At 42.1% G+C, this 20660-nt stretch overlaps 2 protein-coding genes across 2 annotated transcripts in view; both read right to left on the reverse strand.

The window, feature by feature from the left end:
- CSE1L (chromosome segregation 1 like) overlaps positions 1-1237 on the reverse strand; it is a 30751-nt gene extending 29514 nt beyond the window's left edge. The window contains exon 1 of the mRNA XM_019539568.1: positions 1132-1237. The gene's annotated coding sequence lies outside the window, so the exon portion shown is untranslated. The remainder of the gene's footprint in view (positions 1-1131) is intronic.
- A 3358-nt stretch (positions 1238-4595) lies between these two features.
- Positions 4596-20660, reverse strand: part of ARFGEF2 (ADP ribosylation factor guanine nucleotide exchange factor 2) — a 58721-nt gene continuing 42656 nt past the window's right edge. Inside the window, exons 27-38 of the mRNA XM_019539797.1 lie at positions 18599-18759; positions 17595-17725; positions 17367-17496; positions 15491-15626; positions 14401-14539; positions 14265-14319; positions 13882-13996; positions 13394-13524; positions 11594-11762; positions 10658-10796; positions 9960-10077; positions 4596-8443 (exon numbers count right to left, since the gene is read on the reverse strand). Of these exons, the coding sequence (XP_019395342.1) occupies positions 8267-8443; positions 9960-10077; positions 10658-10796; positions 11594-11762; positions 13394-13524; positions 13882-13996; positions 14265-14319; positions 14401-14539; positions 15491-15626; positions 17367-17496; positions 17595-17725; positions 18599-18759 (1601 nt within the window). The 3' untranslated portion in view covers positions 4596-8266. The remainder of the gene's footprint in view (positions 8444-9959; positions 10078-10657; positions 10797-11593; positions 11763-13393; positions 13525-13881; positions 13997-14264; positions 14320-14400; positions 14540-15490; positions 15627-17366; positions 17497-17594; positions 17726-18598; positions 18760-20660) is intronic.

The raw sequence follows: 20660 nt of genomic DNA on the forward strand, positions 1-20660 counted from the left end.
CATGGAACAGTGGGGAGCCACCCCCTGTCAACCTACCCCCTGTGCATCCTGGACGATATGCCCACAGGATTGCATTCACCACCTTGGCTGGGCAGCACCTGCCCCACTCCCCCCCTCCCTCGCTGGAGGCTGCAGACACGCACGCGGCATTTATCGGTGACATTATCGGCCAAACAAAGCCAGTTGCCGATAACGTTAAATTTTCCTGTTATCGGTACCGACCTGATATATGGGCGTACCTCTACTAAAACCCTGCTCCCCACTCCTGCATCTTGATCTTCTCTCAAAATAACAAGCCAGTGGGTTGACTTCCTCAGCAGAGCTGCCATCGCCTGTCCCCATTTTGGATGGGCAACAGAAACACAAAGGCATTGAACGCAGGGTGGTGCACGCGGGTCTTACAGCCAACCATCTGAGGGGTCTCCCTGCCAAGGCCACGGTTTCATGACTTGCGCCATGTCTTTAGGACCCTGCTTTCATTTCTAGCCAGCGTTAATGCAAGGACAAGAGGAAGGGGAGGCCCCACATTCCTTCCTGCCTAGCACTGAACTGGGCCTTTCCTCTATCAGCACAGCTTTCTCCTCCCTGCATAAGCCTTGACTCCATCTGCTCCCTGGGGCGACACCCGCCCTCCTCCCTGTCAACAGCCCAGGGAGGCCCTTAGATGAAGGAGGCCAGGCCCCAGCTGGGGTGCGGGAAGCCTGCTGAATTTAAGCAGTGTGTGGGGGGAGCGGACAAGGCCGAGCACGGCGCTGCCCCCCGCAGGGAGCCCGCCCGGAGGATGGGGGGACGAGAACAGGCCCCGCGCGCTCCAGGCCTGGGGGGAAACACCTGAAGCAGCCCCTCGCGTGAGGCCACACTAACTTACCGCGCCCCCGACTGACAGCGGCGCGGGCCAATCGCGAAGGCGCTTTGCGTTCTCATTCGACCCACATACCAATGGGCGCGGGTCCAAGTGCAAGAGGCGGGCCCGCGCCATGACAGCAGGGTTGTGTGCGCCTCCCCCTGCGCCGCGGGCCCCGGGTGCGGACCAACGGGCAGGGCCGGGTGGCGGGGGTTGTCGGAGATGCCACCCGGAGAGTCACGCCGCCGAGGCCCCCCCCCGCCCCGCGCCGCGCGGCTCAGTCTCACCTGACACGTCCCCCTCAGCGACTCCGAGCGCTCCGGCTCCGCTTCACATTCAAACCTCAGCGAGAGGGCGCGGCGCCGGCGCGGTGACCGCATCACGCAGAACAGCCCTACGCGCCAATCGGCGACCAGCTTCTGGAACGCGCCCAGCTCGAACCAATCCGCGGCCGTCTGCCTCCAGAGGAGCCCCGGCCAATCCCTGGCCGCCTCCCACAATGCACCCGGGGCCGCCCACGTGCAAGTTATCAGTAGCAGGGTGTTACACGTGCCAGCCCGGTCTCGCTTGCAGGCATCAAGCGGGAACAGTCGCCGCCTCCCGGGTTGGAAGCGGAGCCCGGCGCCTTCAGGACATCCCGGCAGGTCACCGTGCAGCCACAGGAGCCAGCGCCACTTTTGCCGCCCTCTTGCTACTGCTCAAGCACAGAGGCACGAGCCAGTGCCTCTCAACCGGGAAAACAGCACCCTAGAGTGTCTGGCACCCCTGTGGAGGGAGTATTTTGGGCTGTAGGCACCCTGGGGGTACTGGCCAATATGTACTGCTCCCACAAAGGCTTTGCTAAGGCAGTGGCAGGAGGAGACCTGACCAGCAAACCTGAGCCACACTGCAGAACTTGGTGTAGGGGCTAGGTGCTCGCTCCTGCTGACAGATGGGAGTGGGAGAGGGTTGTACTAGGTATAGGTAGTGCAGTACTAGGATGAGGCTGGAACAGGAACCATGTAACAAGCACAGGTGGGAGGGTACATATAATTTGTTTTGAATTGGAAATGGAGAACCTCTGCCTGCAGCCCAGGGCAGTCTACGTGGTGTGCCACCTACTTTGCTACAGGCACAAATGCTTTTAAACACTTGGTCTGATGTACCCGTTAGGCCAAAACATGTTAGACTGGCCGTTGTAGACGATGAACCTGGCCAAATCTGCCACTGAACTGAGCCTATGATTAGTCTTGAAGGTAAGATTAGTGTTGGAATCTCCTACCTGTAATTTTTGCTGGCACCACAGTTCCTGAGACTTCAGCAACAATGACAACAGGTACTATGCAATATTAGTACTGTTGGATTTACAAGCATGATTCACAAGATAAACATAGAGGTTTCAAATAGAGATTTACAGTTGCAGTCTTTTGGAGGTCTTTACGACAGAAAAATGGCAATTAAATTAAAAGTTAGAACTTTCCCCAGGGTACATGGAGTCTAAGGAGGTTAATAAATACATTTAGGCTGGAAAGTAAGAAAGTTTCTAGCCAACAGAGACTGGATGTTTTAGAACAGCTTTCCAGTAGGATTAAAGAGGAATTTATAGTACATGGGTGCTTGCAATAGCAGGAGACTGGGCTTTATGAACCAGGAGGTCTCCCCTAATGCTATTTTCCAGTAAAGACTACTTAATCCTCATAACATAAGGAATTGAGAAGTGCAAAACAAGTCACCCTGTGATACTGACCCTAGGCATCACTAAGCTAAAACAATGCTGTTTTAGAAAACAAACCACAATAATTTTTATGCATGGGCTTTTGCATTCTCTTAATAGGACAACATGTTGAAGACATACTGATGAAGGACAGTCTAGCGTAATATACCCATTGTGATTCTTCTAATATTGCCACGTGGTTGGTATGGAACCTTTTAATTCTTACTTTATGTAAGGAAGGTACTTTCCTTATTCTCAAAGCTGTGACTTTTTTTTTTTCCTGCTTGGACAAGAAAAGGAATCGACAAAAGATTAGAAAATTTAGGTAAGGAATTTGTACTTTTGGCAAAATGCATATTATCTGCCTTAGGGCTGCACCTAAGCTTACATTCTGTTTATATGAAGCAATGTAGTGGGAAGAGTTTAAACTGAGAACCCTTAAAAGTAGTGTTTTGCTGCAACTGTAGCAGAACTACAAAATATGGATGTAGATTTAAGACAAGATCTCTACCTGTCCCAGGAGAGGAGAGAAACAATTTTATATTACAACTAGCCAATTGCCCATCAAGAATGACAGGGAGAGGGGTTGCAATGGCATGCTGCCACCTAATGCCTCATGTTGCTGCTGTTCTGCCCCTTGCAGGGAGTGGGGTGGGGAGCCAAGGCTAGAGCTGCTGGCCTTGGCTCCCCCCACCCACTGTCCGGTTCTTGGTGCTGCTTGCAGGGAGTGTGGTGAGGAAGTCGAGGTCTGCACTGCTGACCTCTGCTCCCTCACCCTCTGTCCAGTCCTTGGTGCAGCTTTGGAATGATGGCAGCAGTCCCCCATGCTTGGTGCACTCTGATCGGCTGTTTGCATCAGCCAGTCAGAGTTCAAATAAAGTGTTACAGACAGCCAGACTTAAGCTTCTATAATAGAATTGTGCCCAAGGAGTATTTTAAAACCATAAATTAATCAGCTGGTGTTTGTTTCAATTACTGCTTCATCTGTATTTCATGTTAAAAAGTATAAAAGAAAAACTACTCATTTTACTAAAATTTTAGAGGAGCAGGCAGGAATCTGCTATTTATAGGCCACCTTTAGAGGAAATAGGTTTTGCCTAATCCCAACATGCCAGGCACCCCCCCCCCCAAAAAAAAATACAGCTCTAGTGAGCTTTGTAATTTGAAGAGGGTATTGATCAAGAAAGCAGACTTTTTGATTAGTGAATTAACAGGCATTACCATCCAAGCCCTTCCTCACAGACTGCTCTGTGGAAATGAAGCCTGGGAGAGGAAACCTCTTATGCAAACTTAGTAAGAACTTGCACTTTTTTGCTCTTCATAGAAAAGAGTTGCAGGGAAATTTACAAGTAGTGTGGCCTTTGTCTATTAGTAGCTTAAATTTAATGAAACGTGAATAGTGGGCTCCTCCATGTACTTTTTAGAAGCTGCCATTTACGTGGAACACCCTAAAAAAAAAAAAAAAGGTAAAAACTTCCATAAATTTTATGATTTAAATTATGGATGGTTTAGCACCCTTCCATTATATTAATGGTTAAGTCAGTGATTCTCAACCAAGAAGCCATTAAATCATTTTGGGAATGCTGTGCAATATTAGGTGTGCAACTGCCATGCCTACACACGAGTCACCAGAGATCTAAAATAAGAATCCAGAGTGTCAAAGGCATTCTGACCTCTTCTGGTCTCAGTTCTTTACAACATAAGAATTGTTTTATTTCAGTAGTGAAGAGTTTAAATTTCACTAATAGCTAGCATCCCCTCCCGGTCCCCAACCCTCAGGTGCTTTGAGTCTAAAAAGGTTGGGAAATCACTGGGTTAATTAAGCCATTGCTAATAATGAGCAGAATGAGTGGCTGGCTAGCCAAAAATGTCTTTCCATGTCAGCTCCAAGGAAAAAAATATATTTCTGTTACACTTCTTAACTCACTATTTCCATGCATTTGCTACTCAACATACGAGAAAGACCAAAAGAAGTCTATACCCATGAATGGTTATATTCCAAACAGGATACAGCAAAAAGTTTCATACAAGTTTTAACCACTGAATTAAAAAGCAAACTTCAGTTTTAAAATTTTATTGATTTACCACCTGATTAAAGCATGGAATATTATAACAGTATTATACATAATTTTATGTAGAAAACTTTACATAGCTTTTCATAGTATATAATTATTCTGCTATTCTCTCAAAAAATGTATACATCCATTGGACAAGGAATGCTGTTCATTAAATTACTGATATTAAAATTTACTTAATAAGATCTTTATGAAAGTAACTAGCAACTAATTTAGGCATTTTAAATAGGTAAGACATACATTTTGCACAGAAAGTACATTTTCCTTAAAGTGGCAGAAAAAATGTAAGAGATCATAGACATTAAGGTAGCTGTGCCTTTGACAAAAGGGAAAAAAAACAAACAAACAAAAAATACCACACTTGTACTTCAGGCCAAGGATACAATTTACCTCCTCTTTCCATTCTTTTAAATCATTTGGCTTGCTTACATGATTAGAGAATTTTACCTAGGAGCTATTCCAGACTCTTATTCTGCCTATATTTTAGATATTATAGAAATAGAATTAGCAAAACTGAAATGAGAAAAAGCCAAGGGTCAAAACATAACATGCTCTTGCACCAGAACAAATGAAAGAAACAAGAACAGGGGTTTTTCAGGGTTATCCCAATTACCAAATGAAAAAAGATTTTTCCCCTGCCCACCCACTTGAAAAGAGTCCCATTAAGGAGAAACAAACTCATGAAACATGCAGATCCTCCACATTTATACTATTAAATTATGAACTTACATTTACCTATAATTTGTTGCATAACATCTTAATTAGCGTGTACACATTTAAAATGCAATGCCTGAATAGAGTTCATATACTGCATACAAATGCCAGATCTTTTTCTGGATATGCTAACATGGACCCCCAATCTCAAATATAGTCACATTAAAGCCAAAGAGAAGCTTTACCACAAGCAATGGGAGCCACTGCTAGCAGAACCTGGCACAAGATCCAAGCCAGTGTAATAGTGATTACTTTTGGAGTTTTGACAGAGCATTCTCAGCTTTGTTATAATGATGCCAATGGGTTATGGCCTTTCCAAAAGGTACAGAGCAGCAAACAGCTGGTAAAAAAAGTGCTTCGAACAGTGTAGTTACTGATGCACCATTCTCTATTGATCTAGTATATACAATCAACCATCAGAAGTCTTGGAGGCAGGAATAAGACTGTTACACTGTTTCTGCTCTCCATGCAATGCAGCATAAATCTATAATTCTGATGTCATGATTAATTTCAGCAGTTTCTAAATTGCTGACAGACAAACTCTTTCCTAAATAAGTAAACGAATACGTAAGGCTGCCTTAAAGATGCTCCAACATCAAGAAAGATCCTCAATTTTAGTACCTGGATAAACCCTGTATGCAAACAACAAAAAGAAGAAGTTCTTCAAAGCAATTTTATAATGAAAAAAAGCCTAGAATGCAACAGTTGTTGAAAAAAAAAAAAATCTGTAAAATCTGAACAAATCAGAAGACAACTGCAGTGCTCTTATGTTGCCTAATAGAAGGAACAACTTAAAAAAAAGTTATGTTCTGACAGGAGATAGGATTGTACATTTCATTAATAAAATATTAAAACATTCAAACATAGGAAAATGTACTGTCCTATTTAAAGTTTAGGGCAGGAAAAAAAAGTATATTTACTTTCAATTCACTCTTACAGTTCCAAAATTAATATCAAAATAAATAACTGACTTTTACTGTAGTTGATGAAATGACGCAGTACCAGGGAATAAGTGACTATACAATTTACAGTACAGTGTAAAAGGATGTATAATAATTTCAAATGCAGCAATTAATATGCAAATACTCATCTGTATTCCCAGCAAACTATAGCTATATGATCCTTTCAACATGGGTAGTGTATATATCTTATCTACTGTATAAAGGTAATAAAAAAAAACAACTCTGCAATTGACTTTCTTTGGTAGAAAAAATAAGTTTTAAAAGAAGACGATAAGGTATGTGAAAACCTTAAGAGTACTTCTGGCCATAATAAAGCCCATGCGGTATAAACACAAACTCAATTAACTGAAGAGCACCGTTTGCAAAATCCCTTAACATGTGAATGTGGGAAAATTAACTACGCTAGAAAAATTAAATTGACATCCTTAATAACATATTGGAAAGATGGATCAGACTCTACACCACCATACGTATCCTTTGCCGTCTTTCAATCTAGCCATTTCTGTCAAATCTCTAAACTGCTTATTAGAGATAATACTGTGGACAAGGTTTGATTCTGTTGTACATCAATTAAAACTGATACTGCATCAGAGGAATCGCTAACAGATCTAGAACACTAGAATCTGGGCTTACAAAAATGTAAATCACTAGGGCTAATGAAACTTCAAAGTTTAATCACAGGCTTCCTTTTGGTTGCTTCCAAACAGAAAGTATATTGGAAACTATACTGCAGTACATGTGTGCTTAAAACTTTGTTTGTTTTAAAATTTAAACTACAGCAGTCCTGGTGGAAACTAGAATTTACTAATCTTCCACAAATCACACTGACAGAACCTGAAAGATGAGGCATTAAAAAACAACCAATACTCAGATCTGCAGTAAAAATAGACATATCCTGATACGTATTAAAGATAGATTACTTCTGGCTAAATAGACATCCTTACTACTAAATGTATACATATCTATATATATATATATTATATATTCAGAAGGGAAAAGGTTGACAAACCAATACCATTTTCATTTCATTTGTTCAGTGTGCACTTTTATTTTAAGGAAAAAACCCCCAAAACCTCAAATAAACCTGTTCTTGAATGTAACCTTATTTTAGGTGCTCTTTCCATGATCAGACAGTGTATAAATGTCAATGGAAAGTTTCAAAGTGCTTTTTAACTCAGTGCCTTCAAGTATGAGACTTTCATGAGCTGAATTGAAATACATATTACTGTGTATTCTTGATGCAAAATAAACCTTCCATAAAAACCAAATTGTAGGAAGGTGAACCAAACTGTAGGAAGGTGCTTCAAAACTGATTGTAAAAATAACTTGTTAAATTAGTGGGGGGAAGGAGGGGGAGGAAGAGAGGGTGGGAAAGTTTTCCCCAAACTAGTATCATCTACAGCCAGACAACAAAACACGCTAACTGTTCTTCTAGTCATGTGTACACACAGAAAAAAAAAGTCCAGCATGATCTTAGGCAGTCATTAGCCACTGCAATATGTATTTTATTATGAACACATGTGCTAACATCACAAGCCTATACAACTATATTCAATATTTCCAGGGGGAGTAATTTCCACTAAGAAACTGTCTGCAGCAGATTTACTGAAATTAGCTAGGAAGTGTAAGACTGAACAATTGAAATAACAGATCCAAAAAGACAGACTTGATCATAAGAATGACTAACATTGAAACAAACAGACTTTATACACCTACTGTATTAACTGTAAGCAACAACATGGAAGAAAATTAACACTGCTGATAGCCATTTTTGTCAGGGTGGGCAAAACAAATCTGTTTTTCAAAAAAAAAAAAAAAAAAGAGAGGGAAGGAGAGAGAGAAAATAAAAGAAAATGGTGTCCTGATCAGTTTCGTGTGCCAAGAGGTACCAATCGTTTTTCTCCTCTTGAATCCATTCCTTGAACGTACCGTAGCTGAAGCATTGTGAGTAAGCAGCAGTGACCAGTTTTACTTGAGGCTACCATGAAGGTAAGGGGGTCCCAGTTGTCCGTAACTGCTCCTCCGGCATCCAGATTTTGAACACTACACCTATTCGCAGGAAGAACTTCCGTAGCACAACTCGGAGCTCAGGAATCAGGTCAAACTGCATGATTTCACACAGGTATGGGTAATACGTTGAAGCATGTGCTTTAAACTGTTATGGAAAATAACATGATGCAAGTTATGGCTATTCCCTAGAACACTTATTGGCATAAAACTAATGATTTGTCACTGTTTCCCAGTTGTACTCCATTGAACTGTGGGAATGGTCACCAGATGCTCCAGCAACAAGGGAAGGCAGTTTCTCATTAAAAATACCTGAAAAGCTACAACAGCACTTTCCCAAACCACATGATAATGAGACAAGACCAGTATGTATTGCAGTGTCCAGACTTTCTTACTGTAATTACCATATGTATTACTATGAAAAGTGTTTAAAGACTATATATTTTGAATAAATTGGCTTAATAAAATTTGGTAGGGTTACCATATTTCTAGTATCAAAAAAAGAGGACACCTGTGGGGAAGAGAAGTGAAGGGGGGGGGGAACATGGGCGAGGGGGAAGGGTTATGCTGGGGGGACACATGCCCACACCCTACTGCCCCTCACTCCTAAGCCCCTGCTCCCCAGTACCCCTCACTCCCAACTCCCAGCACCGTGGCCCCCACCCCTGCTAACCACACAGCTTGTGCGCGTTCCCTCTCAGAGCAGCTTGCTGGGGCCCACGCAAAGAGTACATGACCCCCTCCCACCCCGGCAGCCAATCATCTTGCCTGTTGCTCTCAGCCCCAAGCAGCCAAACTGCTAGTGCCTGGGAAAACAGAGGCAAAGAAAAAACCTGGACATTTGCTTGCATTTTTAAAAACCCACTCAGACACGAGGACAGAAGGCCAAAAAAAGGACATGTCACGTCTGGGGAAACCCAGATGTATGGTAACCCTAGGTTCGTCAACAGGCTGTTGCAGTAACTGAATTAAAACAAATCACCAACAAAAACTGAGCTACTTTACCTTTCTGAACTACGCTGCAAGGAGTAACAATATTACCAAAGTCCTTTAGTTTGCACTGACATGATGCATGGTGATAAGCCTTCATCATTATTGACTAGCAGGAAATCAGTGTAAATATAAGCTCAGTATTCATTAAGTTTAGCATAGTTTCACAACCATACAGATTTAATGCAAGCTGTGCACTTTTTCTTATAACTCTATGCTACACATGTACGAATAAATATGCCATAAGTATCATTAACAAAATGTAAATATTTCTCTACCCCAGCTCTGGGAATCAGTGCAAAGCTTTGTGTATGTCCTGTGGCATGCTTGCAAAATACACATTAAGAAAACTGATCTTCTGCAAAAGGAAAATTTACATCTTTACTAACAGATAGACAGCGAAATCAGATATTTGAATGAACATTTAGCAGCAGTGAAGGTATGGCAGAGACTCTCTCGGGGGCGGGCAATTATTTTGGGCAGAGGGCCACTTACTGAGTTTTGGCAAGCCATTGAGGGCCAGCCACATGACAGGCAGCCCAGGGCAGATAAATATTAATTTTCTAAATTGGTTAAGGGCCCCGCAGGCTGGATAGAACGGCCTGGCGGACCACGTTTTGCCCACCTCTGTTATATCTGGTAGTAAATAAAGCTGGTTTCTAGCCTTATCTTACCTTTTCATCACTGATTTTTAGTGTTTTTGTTAACAGCAACAATAGGAGATTGGTCCAGGCCTCTCTGTGGCTTTCTGAATTCACCGTGATAAAATAGGCTAATGCTTCACTGCACACACTAGAAGAAAGTATTCATAAATTAATTATTTCATAAGCATACAAACCTTAAGATACAGGGGAAAAAAAGCATGTACACATTGTGTGTCCCATTTGTGACTGCAATAGTTTGTGTTCCCCAATGAGCTGCACTTGTATATGAATATTTCCAATCAAATCTGTTAGCTTTACTCAAGTACAGTGGTTTGCTTCCATAGATTTTAGTTTATGGGAGTTGCTACAGGTGGCTGTAGTTGGCATAAATGCTTGCTTTAAAATTGAAGCTTGCTACTGTTACGATGGCCAAGGGTTTTTCCCTCCTGCTCCAGTAATTGTTTTTTTTAAAAGAACATTGTTTTTAAAAAGGCATCAGTCTGATAGCCTTGGAGTGTGAAATCCTTTCCTGATCCTCAGAACATGTACAGCTCTACCAACATTCCCCCTCCAAACCCAGCGTGAGCCTCCATCTCTCTCATTTGGGAGGGGTTGATGAACTTTGTCTCAATGGCCCAATGAATTCTTTGTCCAGCTAGACCGACAAAATCTCTTGGGGTCAGAGACATCTTGAGGCCCCAGATTTTTATGTAATATCTCATTCTTACTTTAGAAGTCGGTGTTGTATCGCATCCCAGGAGTCTCTACGGCTTTCATCAACATACATTCGGAAGAGGATTCTCAAGCAACAAGCCAAGCTGCTGGTCTCTTGTTTTAAAAGATTGGGTTTTGACTTACCCTTGAACCCTAGAAATCAATTAATTACACATTGGAACATCCATCTACATTTGCTTAAAATCAGGAAAAACAAAGTTGAAGTTCAAGATCCAGCAGAGTGGAGAAACCTATTGTAGTGCATTTTGAGAGATGACAAACATATAGTATATATTAAAAAAAAAAAAGATACGGTCCTTTTTCAGCCTGTGTAGGCACAACATCTCAACTTTTCCAAGGTCTGATGTGGATCCACTGGTAATAAGGGTTGCCCATTACTGCAAAGTATAGATTTGTAATCCATATGTTCTGGGTTTCCCCCTAAAACCTTTGGAGATTTTCACTATTGCTTCCAGATGCAGTCACAGAAAAGGCTTCTCACTTGTCTTGGAATTGCATATATTTTATATAGAGTTTCATTAAAATATGCAAGCAAACAAAAAGCCCAAAATGGCAAAAAGGCCTTCTCTAGGTGGTCTATTGATTTGTGGTCAGGACATTTCCATGAAAGAAGTCAAATGGCATGCCTCTTACTAGCAACTCTTCCAAAATAGATTTCTAAATTGTAATTCCAAATTGCTGGCAACTAAATCCACTATCTCCCCATCACATTTCCGCCCCCCCTCCCCGTGGTGGAAATGAATTAGGTATTTGGTTACAAAATTGAAGGAATAATCAAAAGCCACCTAAATCAAAAGGGTTAAATGTATCATTGGAGTACTACGCAATTAACTACTAATAAGAAGGCAGTATTGAGTCCAACTGAAGAAATATGCTTCTGCAATGCTACACATTGTTTACATGATTCCTGCTAGGTAAGATATGCGTACCTGCTCTCCATAGGACAGTTCGCTGTTCATAATTGGAATTAAAGGCTTTGGAAAATGAATGAGACTCTTGCAAACAATCCAATAATTTAAAGAGGTGATGTGAAGACATGTACTTATACATTCCTTGGTCTTCTGTGTCAATGTGGATATCTGCATCCAGGGCATCTCTCTATATAAAAGCAAGACAAGATGATATTTAAAGGGAGAACAGAGCTAAACCTACCCTCACTTTTACACTTTATGGCCATGCACTGGTGTAAAACCAGACCAAATTTATCAATGCAGATACATGCCAACGATATTAAAACAGCAGAATATGGTTAATAATGTTTCCATAAGCCTGGACGATGCCAGGGCCGTCTCTGTGCATTTCAGTGCTGTCCTGCAATTCAGTACCTTATTTTTACAAATATACTAGCCAAGAAAGTATTGTTGATATCAACCATTCATTGGTAAGAGAATCTGGAACCAAGCAAGATCTCCATTTCAAGACTATGCAAAATCATTGCTGAATGATACAAAGCACCACATATCCTTTGGGGCCAATTCACGATCTATAGGGTTCTAAAGAGCAGGGGTGTGCAAAACGGGCCATATTCAGTTCGGATTCAATGCCGATTTGAAGAATCAGTGATTTGGCAACAGGCACAGCTTTGAATGTTTTTTCTACGTACCTTGTACTAGTGCGGCTTGTGAACACTCAGATGCTGGGGAGGATGGAGCATCCCACAAGACTGCAGGGCTCCCCTGCGCCCCTGCATGCTCAGCAGCGAACCCAGAAGTGGACCAGAACTACTTCTGGTTTACTTCTGGGTCTGGGGGGAAGAGGGAGGCACCTGAGGCTGACTGCCGAGCCAGGGGGTGGGGGTGGGCCCAGCGTGCTTGGCAGCAGACCCAGAAGTGGACCAGAATCCACTTCTGGGCCTGCTGCTGAGCGCACTGGGGAGCCCCCCGTGCTCCTGTAGGATGTTCCATCCGCTCCAACATTTCAGCATTCATAAGCCACCTGGTACCTTGAGGTATGTAGAAAAAACATTTAAAAGCTGTCTATATCCGAAGAGTTGAACCTTTCTGAATTTCTCCGAATCAACTGAGAGGATTCCAATTCAATTTGGAGAGATTAAAAGGGTCTGATTTGAGTAGGATTTGGAGATTTGGCCACCGAATGGGGCTGAATCAAAATCAGGGATCGAAGCTTTGCACAGCTCTACTAAAGAGACTGTCAGACAAGTTGACTAGTCAGATATTTTATTCCATATGTCCAAGTGCTGCACAGTGCATATGTTGTTACGGAAATGCACCAGCTTCTGGATAAATGCGTACCGGCCAACTGGCATGAAGCACATCATCCAAATGTCAGATCCTTCTCTACCCAGGCAGCATAAAAATAAGAGGTACCTAACCAAGCATTAACACAGATAAGGTTCCTCTGGTCCAAAACCCTAACCCAGGCCTTCTATGGAATAAATAGCGGGCTGTGTACACTCCCTTGAAGACCAAATTACTGGAACTCAGCTGAAAAAAAAAGGACTGTTTCACCAAAGAAAACCCACTAATAAGCATTATAGGTTAAGTCTGGGCACTTAACCATGGCTTCTTGCCAAGTTTATCTGCCATGATATGCAGGAAGCAAAGAAACAAAATCACCCTCCCTGCTCCCCTACAGAGAATGAAAATGCTAAAGCCACAAAATAAAACAAACTGGAGTCTGTCTTCAGAGTTACATCAAAAAGAAATGCCTCTTTCAGAAAAAGTATAGTACATACAGTCTGTTACTAGAGTGCAAAGAAGAGTCTTTACCTGAGCTGCAGCCATGTGCTCAGCATCTTCCTTCTTGCTAGTTGCTGGATAAAATACTATACTATCAATGGTCTGTATCAGTTCCAGCTGCACCACACACTTAATAAGGAGGTTGGCAAATAGTTTCTGGTCTGATGGAATACAGCAATATTAAGTTTGAGAAGTAATTTATGATAGACGAATAAGATATTCCAAAAATCATGCTTTTCCACACCCCATTATTTTATGAATCATCTTTAAATCATTGTACAGGAACCATTTTCTTCATTATAATCCTAGTAGAAGCAAAGCTTAGACCAAACCTGGGCTAGGAATTTTTCATTAAAGTTTTTAAGGTATCCTAAAATGCCTTAGGGATCCAAATAAAGAAGCCTAAACCACCCAACCCCTCCAAAAACGAGAGAGCAACTCTTTTCTTGAAATAAACTGCTTGAGGCAATGACTAGGAGTTTGAGGAAACTGATGTTAATGCTAAAATGCATACTTACTTGCATAAGGACCACCTTTCCAGCTCTCATCTGTTGGATTTGAAAACTGACTCTGTCCCCTTTCTGAAGCATTTTTGTCCACACTGCTCAGAGACTGGCGATCTAAGTCGACATCCTAGAAGACAACAGTATCACAGGAACTTCCATTAATTCAATATACTTAATTTGTCCCAGCCCTCACTTTTCTGATTATTTAAGCTATTTCTATAAATATCTTGTTCTTGTGCTGCATTTGATGCTTCTATTTCCCACTGGTCTAAATACAGAGTAATGCAGTGTGCTAGTTTTAGCTATTATCTTTACAAATACATTTACCACACTAAATGTTTCTAGTTACATCCCCCCCCCCCAAGTTCAATTACATAGCGCAAATTCATTCTTACCAAATGCTTTTCAGAAACATCATCATCCATTCCTGCTGGTCTCCATGTAAGCAGGCTTCACAGAGAAAGAAAATACCATAAATCCACTTATCTTGACTTCACATATTGTATCAATTTTTTGTTTGAACTAACTTACGCATGAGGAATGGTGGTTTTGAAGATTTCCAGCATACAATTGCACGTTTGGTCCCAAACTTCAGGACTGAATTTTTCTCCATTTAGTATTACCAAGTTTTCTAGACAATTGGTACCTGATCGAGCCAGCTGTTCATTATCTGTAAATGAATTACCCTTATTTATTAGATTCTACAAGCCTGCCTGAAGAAAGGATAAGAATTAAAACATTCACAAACAGCTGTGCACATTTTATATTGTGAAGACTTGGTACAAGTACCAGTTTCACCAATAGCTCAAAGCCTACCTAACAAACTGCAGTCATAATGAATGGGCATTATAGTACCGCTAAGAGTAAAGCTCTTTTGCACCAAATGGTAGACAAAGGCAGTAAAAATTCCAACCCTGAAAAGACAGGATTCAAGGGACAAAAAGGGTGGCAAAGAGGCTGAGATATGAAGCCTCTTGCCTTGATCATGTAACAGATTAATGGCAGAGCTGGGAATAAAGTCTAGGACACTGTACTGGAGGTCAGGACATCAAACAGACTTAACTCTTTCCATGTATGTAGATTAAGGACAAAAATTTTAAAAAGTCCAAAATTACTTCCGCCCTCATAGCCACCTACCAAAATTGCTTCCGCCCTCATTCCATGTTAGTAGTTTACACAAGAACTTAAAAAATGTCATACGTAGCAGTTGGATTCTTTAGATAAGTAGTTACACAAGAGTAACTTTCTAGGATGCTGTCTACAAACTACTGGGGTTACTTTCAAATTGTAAGAGAATTATTATTTTGTGCATCCGGCCAAGGATGAAAAACTAGTTTTTGACAAAAGAAGAAAAGCTAAATGGTGGAGTGTTAACATAATTCATGACAGAGCAAAATTAAATCAAGCTCCAAGTATCAGCATGCTCAGCTGGCAAACAAGAAACAATCACAGGAAAGGCTAACTAACTAAATGGCATGAAGGAATTATCCTTGGAAACGACTTATTCACGGATATATAAATACTGCTTTGTTTTTCCTGTTTTAATTTCTTTGAGAAGAGGCTAACTTATTCCAAAAGGTTTATCAAATTAACAACACACATATGTATGTGAATAAGCTACCTTGTTTTACACACCAGTGTAACTGTGCAAATATATCAGGAAGAAGGATCTCATTTAAAGCTTCATAGAACTGTGTAAATACATCACAGATTGCGTAAAGTGCATGGTTACACGTAGTTGTCATCCATTCAGATTTCTGTAAGAAAGTAAGTAAGTGAGAGGCTTTTACTTTATTTGTAGTACAAAGTGAATGGAGAGAATAAGTTCTGATACAGCAGGGGCAGGCAATTATTTCAGATGGAGGGCCACTTAACGAGGTTTGGTGAGCTTGAGGGCCACATGGATAGTCCTGCCCCTTGACAGTTGTCCCACCCCCCTAGTTGCCATCTTAGGACCACAAGTCCCACTTCTAACCCCTGACCTTTGCCAACTGAAGTCCCTCCCCTTGCTCCCCAGAAATACTCCTTTTCAGACGGGGGGTTGCCATCTTAGAACCAGAAAAAAAAGCCCCAAATCATGCACTAGAAGTCAAACAGCCACTATAACATTTTAATTTTGTTACAAAAAATATTTTTGTCATGATTTGTTTGGGTAGTGTATATAGGAGGTGATTGCACAATAACTCAAAAATAAATTCTTAGTCTTGTATTGTCTGTGGGTGGATGTGCATGTGGGAGGTGCTATTAGGGCACGGTGTGCGTGTGTGGCATTTGTGAGGTGTGAGGGATGGTGGGGGGTGGGTATGGGGAACCTCTGTACAGTCCCCCCATGGCGCCGCAGCAGGCACTCGAGCCTGGTGCAGGCACTGTTGCCCGGTGGTATGCAGCTCTGGCCAGTGGTGCACACTGCCATGAGGGGGGCAGCCTGCCCAGGCTGCCTCTATCGCCAGCGCTCCCCACCATGCACGCACAGCCCCCACTCATGTGCCACAAGAGGAAAGCCCCAGGCACTGGAGCGGGCTGCCTTCACTGGTCCCTGCTAGTAGGGGTCAGGGCTCCTCTCCACTTCCGGTGGAGTCCCAGGACTTGCACAGCAGAGAGCAGTGAAAGCAGCTGACAGCAATGTGTGAAGCTTCCCTCCAGTGGTGTGTAAGTGCAGGGACTGTGTGTGCACAGTGGGGAGTGTCAGCAATAGAGGCAGCTGGGAGGGGGTTGCACTCCTCACTGCAATGTGCGGTGTTGGCTGGAACCACACACTATCAGGCACCAGCTGCGCTGGACATCCGTGCCCCTGCCTGCTGGTGCTGCTGCTGCGTGCCGTGGGTAAAGTCGGGGGGACCCATCCCCTGCACACTCCCTCACACCCACATGTGCTCCAAGCTGCTGCTGGCCCCCATGGGCATTTGTATAACAGGGCACCTTGCGCTCACATACATACATGTATGAGAACATATACACATATGGGCATCTTGCTCCCACCTTCGTGGGTGGAAGGGCTGGTCAGGGTCCAATTAGTCGGTGGGTGCTATAGGCTGGATAAAAAAGCGTCTGGTGGGCCAGATCCAGCCTGCAGACTATATTTTGCCCACCCCTGTGATAGCATGTGGCAGAAGAATGATTAGTCATTAAAAAAAAAGCGCACAGCTTAAAAGAGGAATACAATTTGGATAGAGGTCACATCATACCCAGAAATCTATAGATTGCCAACACCAGAGGTTCAGGTGTGGTTAGAATTAAATTACAAACTTGCATCTGTTCAGCAAGGTAAGGTCTAAACTTGTGAGAAATCACTGGACACCATTCTTGGTAGTCCCACACATCATGGAGAAACTACAGACATGGAAATCTTACAAGCAAGTTTTTCAAGGAGGGAACAGGCAAATCTCAGAAGATGACATGGTGGAAAATGAATACCTATGATACCACCACCCATGTTGAGGTCTTTAGCTGTCAGATTTCTAAGGGCCAAAAAACTGTCCTCAGAAGACCTTTGTTACCTCAGTTTGTTGTTCAGGGAGTTTCATATTGTCAAAAATCCTGAATACAATTCGGAAGAGATCTTGCCACCAGTGTTTTTCAAAGGTATGCCCGTAGCTCTTCATTATTTCAAACATCACCGTCAGACCTCTACGAGAAGAAAACAATAAAAAGCACAAAGACTCAAATGGGGGCCTCTGTTCATTCAGATAACTGAATACACCCAAAAGGCAAAATATTCTTATTACCTCGTCCGAACATCTAATTTACATCTATTAATGATGCAAGACAGTTCAAATAAGATAGGGAACCATCCTCTGACCCAGACCCTGTCTCCAGGAGCAACATTCATGTCATCACTTGTGTATTCTCTTAATACCTAAGAAATATTGGGATAGGTAGCAAGAAAAAAAAAAGTCATTTTTAAAAATGCACCTTTAGAGACCATTTTACATCAGAGCTTAAAACCTTTAAAAAGAGCTTAGAAGTTAAAAAGCTGATTTATTAGTTAGGTGTGCAATAAGGTATTTGGATTTATCGTTTCAGTATGTTCACTCCTCTAATTACATCCACAAATACATCCAATGTACCACAAATTTTGTTAAAGACTCATTTTAGCTCCATTCCTCATATAGCTTTTAAAAAAAACTATTTTTTGGTATATAATGAAGTCAAATTTCAGATGGACTCCTGAACTGCACCTGCCTTCACATAATTTGTGCAAGTCATTTTATGTTTTGCTTGTGCAGTTACATAGATATTGGATGCATATCTTGCAAGTGTAATTAATACTTCAGGATCTTTTTAACAAAATTATTGCCATATTGCATATTCCTGCAATAAGACTTCCGCAAAGAACAATTTAAGCTTCTACCCAGTGTATTAAAAAGGCATAAAAATAACAAAACATGAAATTTAGCTTGCAATAATCCACATTTGGAATCAAAGTTCATATATTTTCTAAATTGTCATAAAGTTGCAAGAGGCAGCTTAAATCACATTCAGTTTAAATTACATTGGTTTCAGCCACACAAAGCTGAAACCAAAAAGTTTCATCATTTTTCAAAAGGGGACAACAAACTAGTACAAGCATACCACCTTTAATATTAAACAGGCATCTACTTTTAGGTAAGCATTTTCACATATGCACTGTTAGACTCAAGCCTGAGTTTAAAAACAATTTTTCATTTCACAGTAATTTGGTTTAGCATTAAAAGATACTAGAAGAACATGAAGGCAGAGCATAAATTACCTGTGGTCTTTCCGAAACATATTTAGCACAGTAACGAATAAGTCTGATGGCTTCCATGCTAGTGTCAGGAAATGCTACATTACAGGCAAATTCAGATAAACATTTCACCGCATCCTGAAATGAATCTATTGCTGCTGGAAAATGCTGCTGAAAAATATTTGCTGGGGAAAACAGAAGAGAAAGAAACAGAATATTAATATTTAAAAGGTGTCTTTTATGACTGCTTCTTTGTTATAGCTTCATTAAATCCATGTTTTCCTGAAGCTGGTTACTTACTAAAATACTTCCAGGGTATTAAACATGTGCTTCAATTTAGAACAAGAAAATTGATATAAAGCTTTAAGTCAAATGGCCTACAGGGCCCTCAGACTATGCGGTAAGAAACCAGGACAAAAGTTTAGAATTTGGAGAGAGACAAATCAACACGAACCTTAGTTTACTCTGAAAGTTTCTGCCTACAATCTAGGAGATCCAGATATCTGAAGGCTGCAAAAGTTATCCTATTAGATTATCGTTTGACTTTAACAGAACTGTATCTATAACCACTTCTCATTTTCAGTATTTTCCAAATTTTTAAATATACAGGGCACAATTTTCTGGATTCAAAACTGGTGACAAATTTCTCTTTTACACAAAAAAAGTGGGGAGGGAAGGGTTAATGCATATGCACGTGTGTGTATTATATCTGTGGTTAAAATGCTGAAATATACTGTTAAAAATGACACCAAATACACCTTCCTTTAAGCAAAGGAGTCTCTATACCATGGTCCACAACGTTTTGAGCTTTAAAGGCATCTGTCCATAAATTTCTTTGAATTACATGGCACCCTAGTTGAAAAGTCACTTCGATCTAAATTCAGAGAAGATATGGAAGGGGCCTTGAGGCTGAAAAATTTAAGAATCATGAATCTAACCGGGGCCACTTAAAAGGTTGCTAGCCCCAGAAGCATGAGAGGAGTGGAGGGGACAAATCAGGCTGCAAAGCAAAGCTCCATATGTGCCATCCATCTGCTTGCAGCAAACACGCTGTTGGCAGCATGGGGTGCAGGCAGGCAGCACAGAAGCTGCCTGGGGGGCAGGGGATGGCAGTAACAGTGGTGATGACAACTCTCCAAAGGAGCAGCTGCAGGTGCCACCAGCATAAACTGGAGCAGTGCAGAGTACTGGATGGGGAAGGAGAGCATTTACCTCACACAGAGGGCTCTCACAGCACATCATGTTTGCTCTCTAGTGAGGCATGGAACAACTTTTGAGAATCACTGCTCTACAATAAGCACATTTGTTACGGGTGCGAACCAGGCCATACTCAATTCGGATTTGGCCCAAATTGGAGACAGTGATTCGATTAATTGATTCAGATCGCTGTTCCCAATTCTATTCGGCTGAATCTGAATCTGAGCATTTGATGCCGATTCAGAGAATCAACTATTCGGACACAGAGCTTTAAATGTTTTTTCTATATACCTCGAGGTACCAGGCACAGCTCATGAATGCTGCAATGGTGGCGTGGATGGCGTGTCCCACAGGAGCACGCGGGTGGGCCCCCACATGTTCGGTGGCAAACTCTGAAGTGGACCAGAAGTACCTGTAGTCTGCTTCCAGGTCTGCTGCCGAGCCTGCTGGGGGGGCCCCCCTGCACCCCTCCAGACCCAGAAGGCACCAATCACTGAGCCGGGAGGGCCCCCCCAGTGGACCCAGAAGTGGACTGGAAGTGCTTGTGGTCCACTTCTGGGCCTACTGCTGAGTGTGCCGAGGACCCCCCGCCAGGCTCCTGTGGGATGCTCCATCTGTCCCAGCATCGCAGCATTCACGAGCCACCTGCTACCTTGAGGTATGTAGAACAAACATTTAAAGTTGTATCTATATCAGAATCGTCAAATCTTTCTGAAATCGATTCAGAGAGATGAAAGGGTCTCCTGATTCGATTTGGATTCAGAGATTAGGCCACTGAATCAAGCCGAACCTCCACTGAATCAAATTAGCGGCTGAAACACAGCCCTAATATCTGTGTAGCCATATCTTTGGCCATTTCAAAATAGCAGAATTGATTGGATGCCTTCAG

The sequence above is a fragment of the Crocodylus porosus genome, unplaced genomic scaffold (assembly GCF_001723895.1).
Source record: "Crocodylus porosus isolate Cpor-Errol unplaced genomic scaffold, CroPor_comp1, whole genome shotgun sequence".
NCBI lineage: Eukaryota > Metazoa > Chordata > Crocodylia > Crocodylidae > Crocodylus > Crocodylus porosus.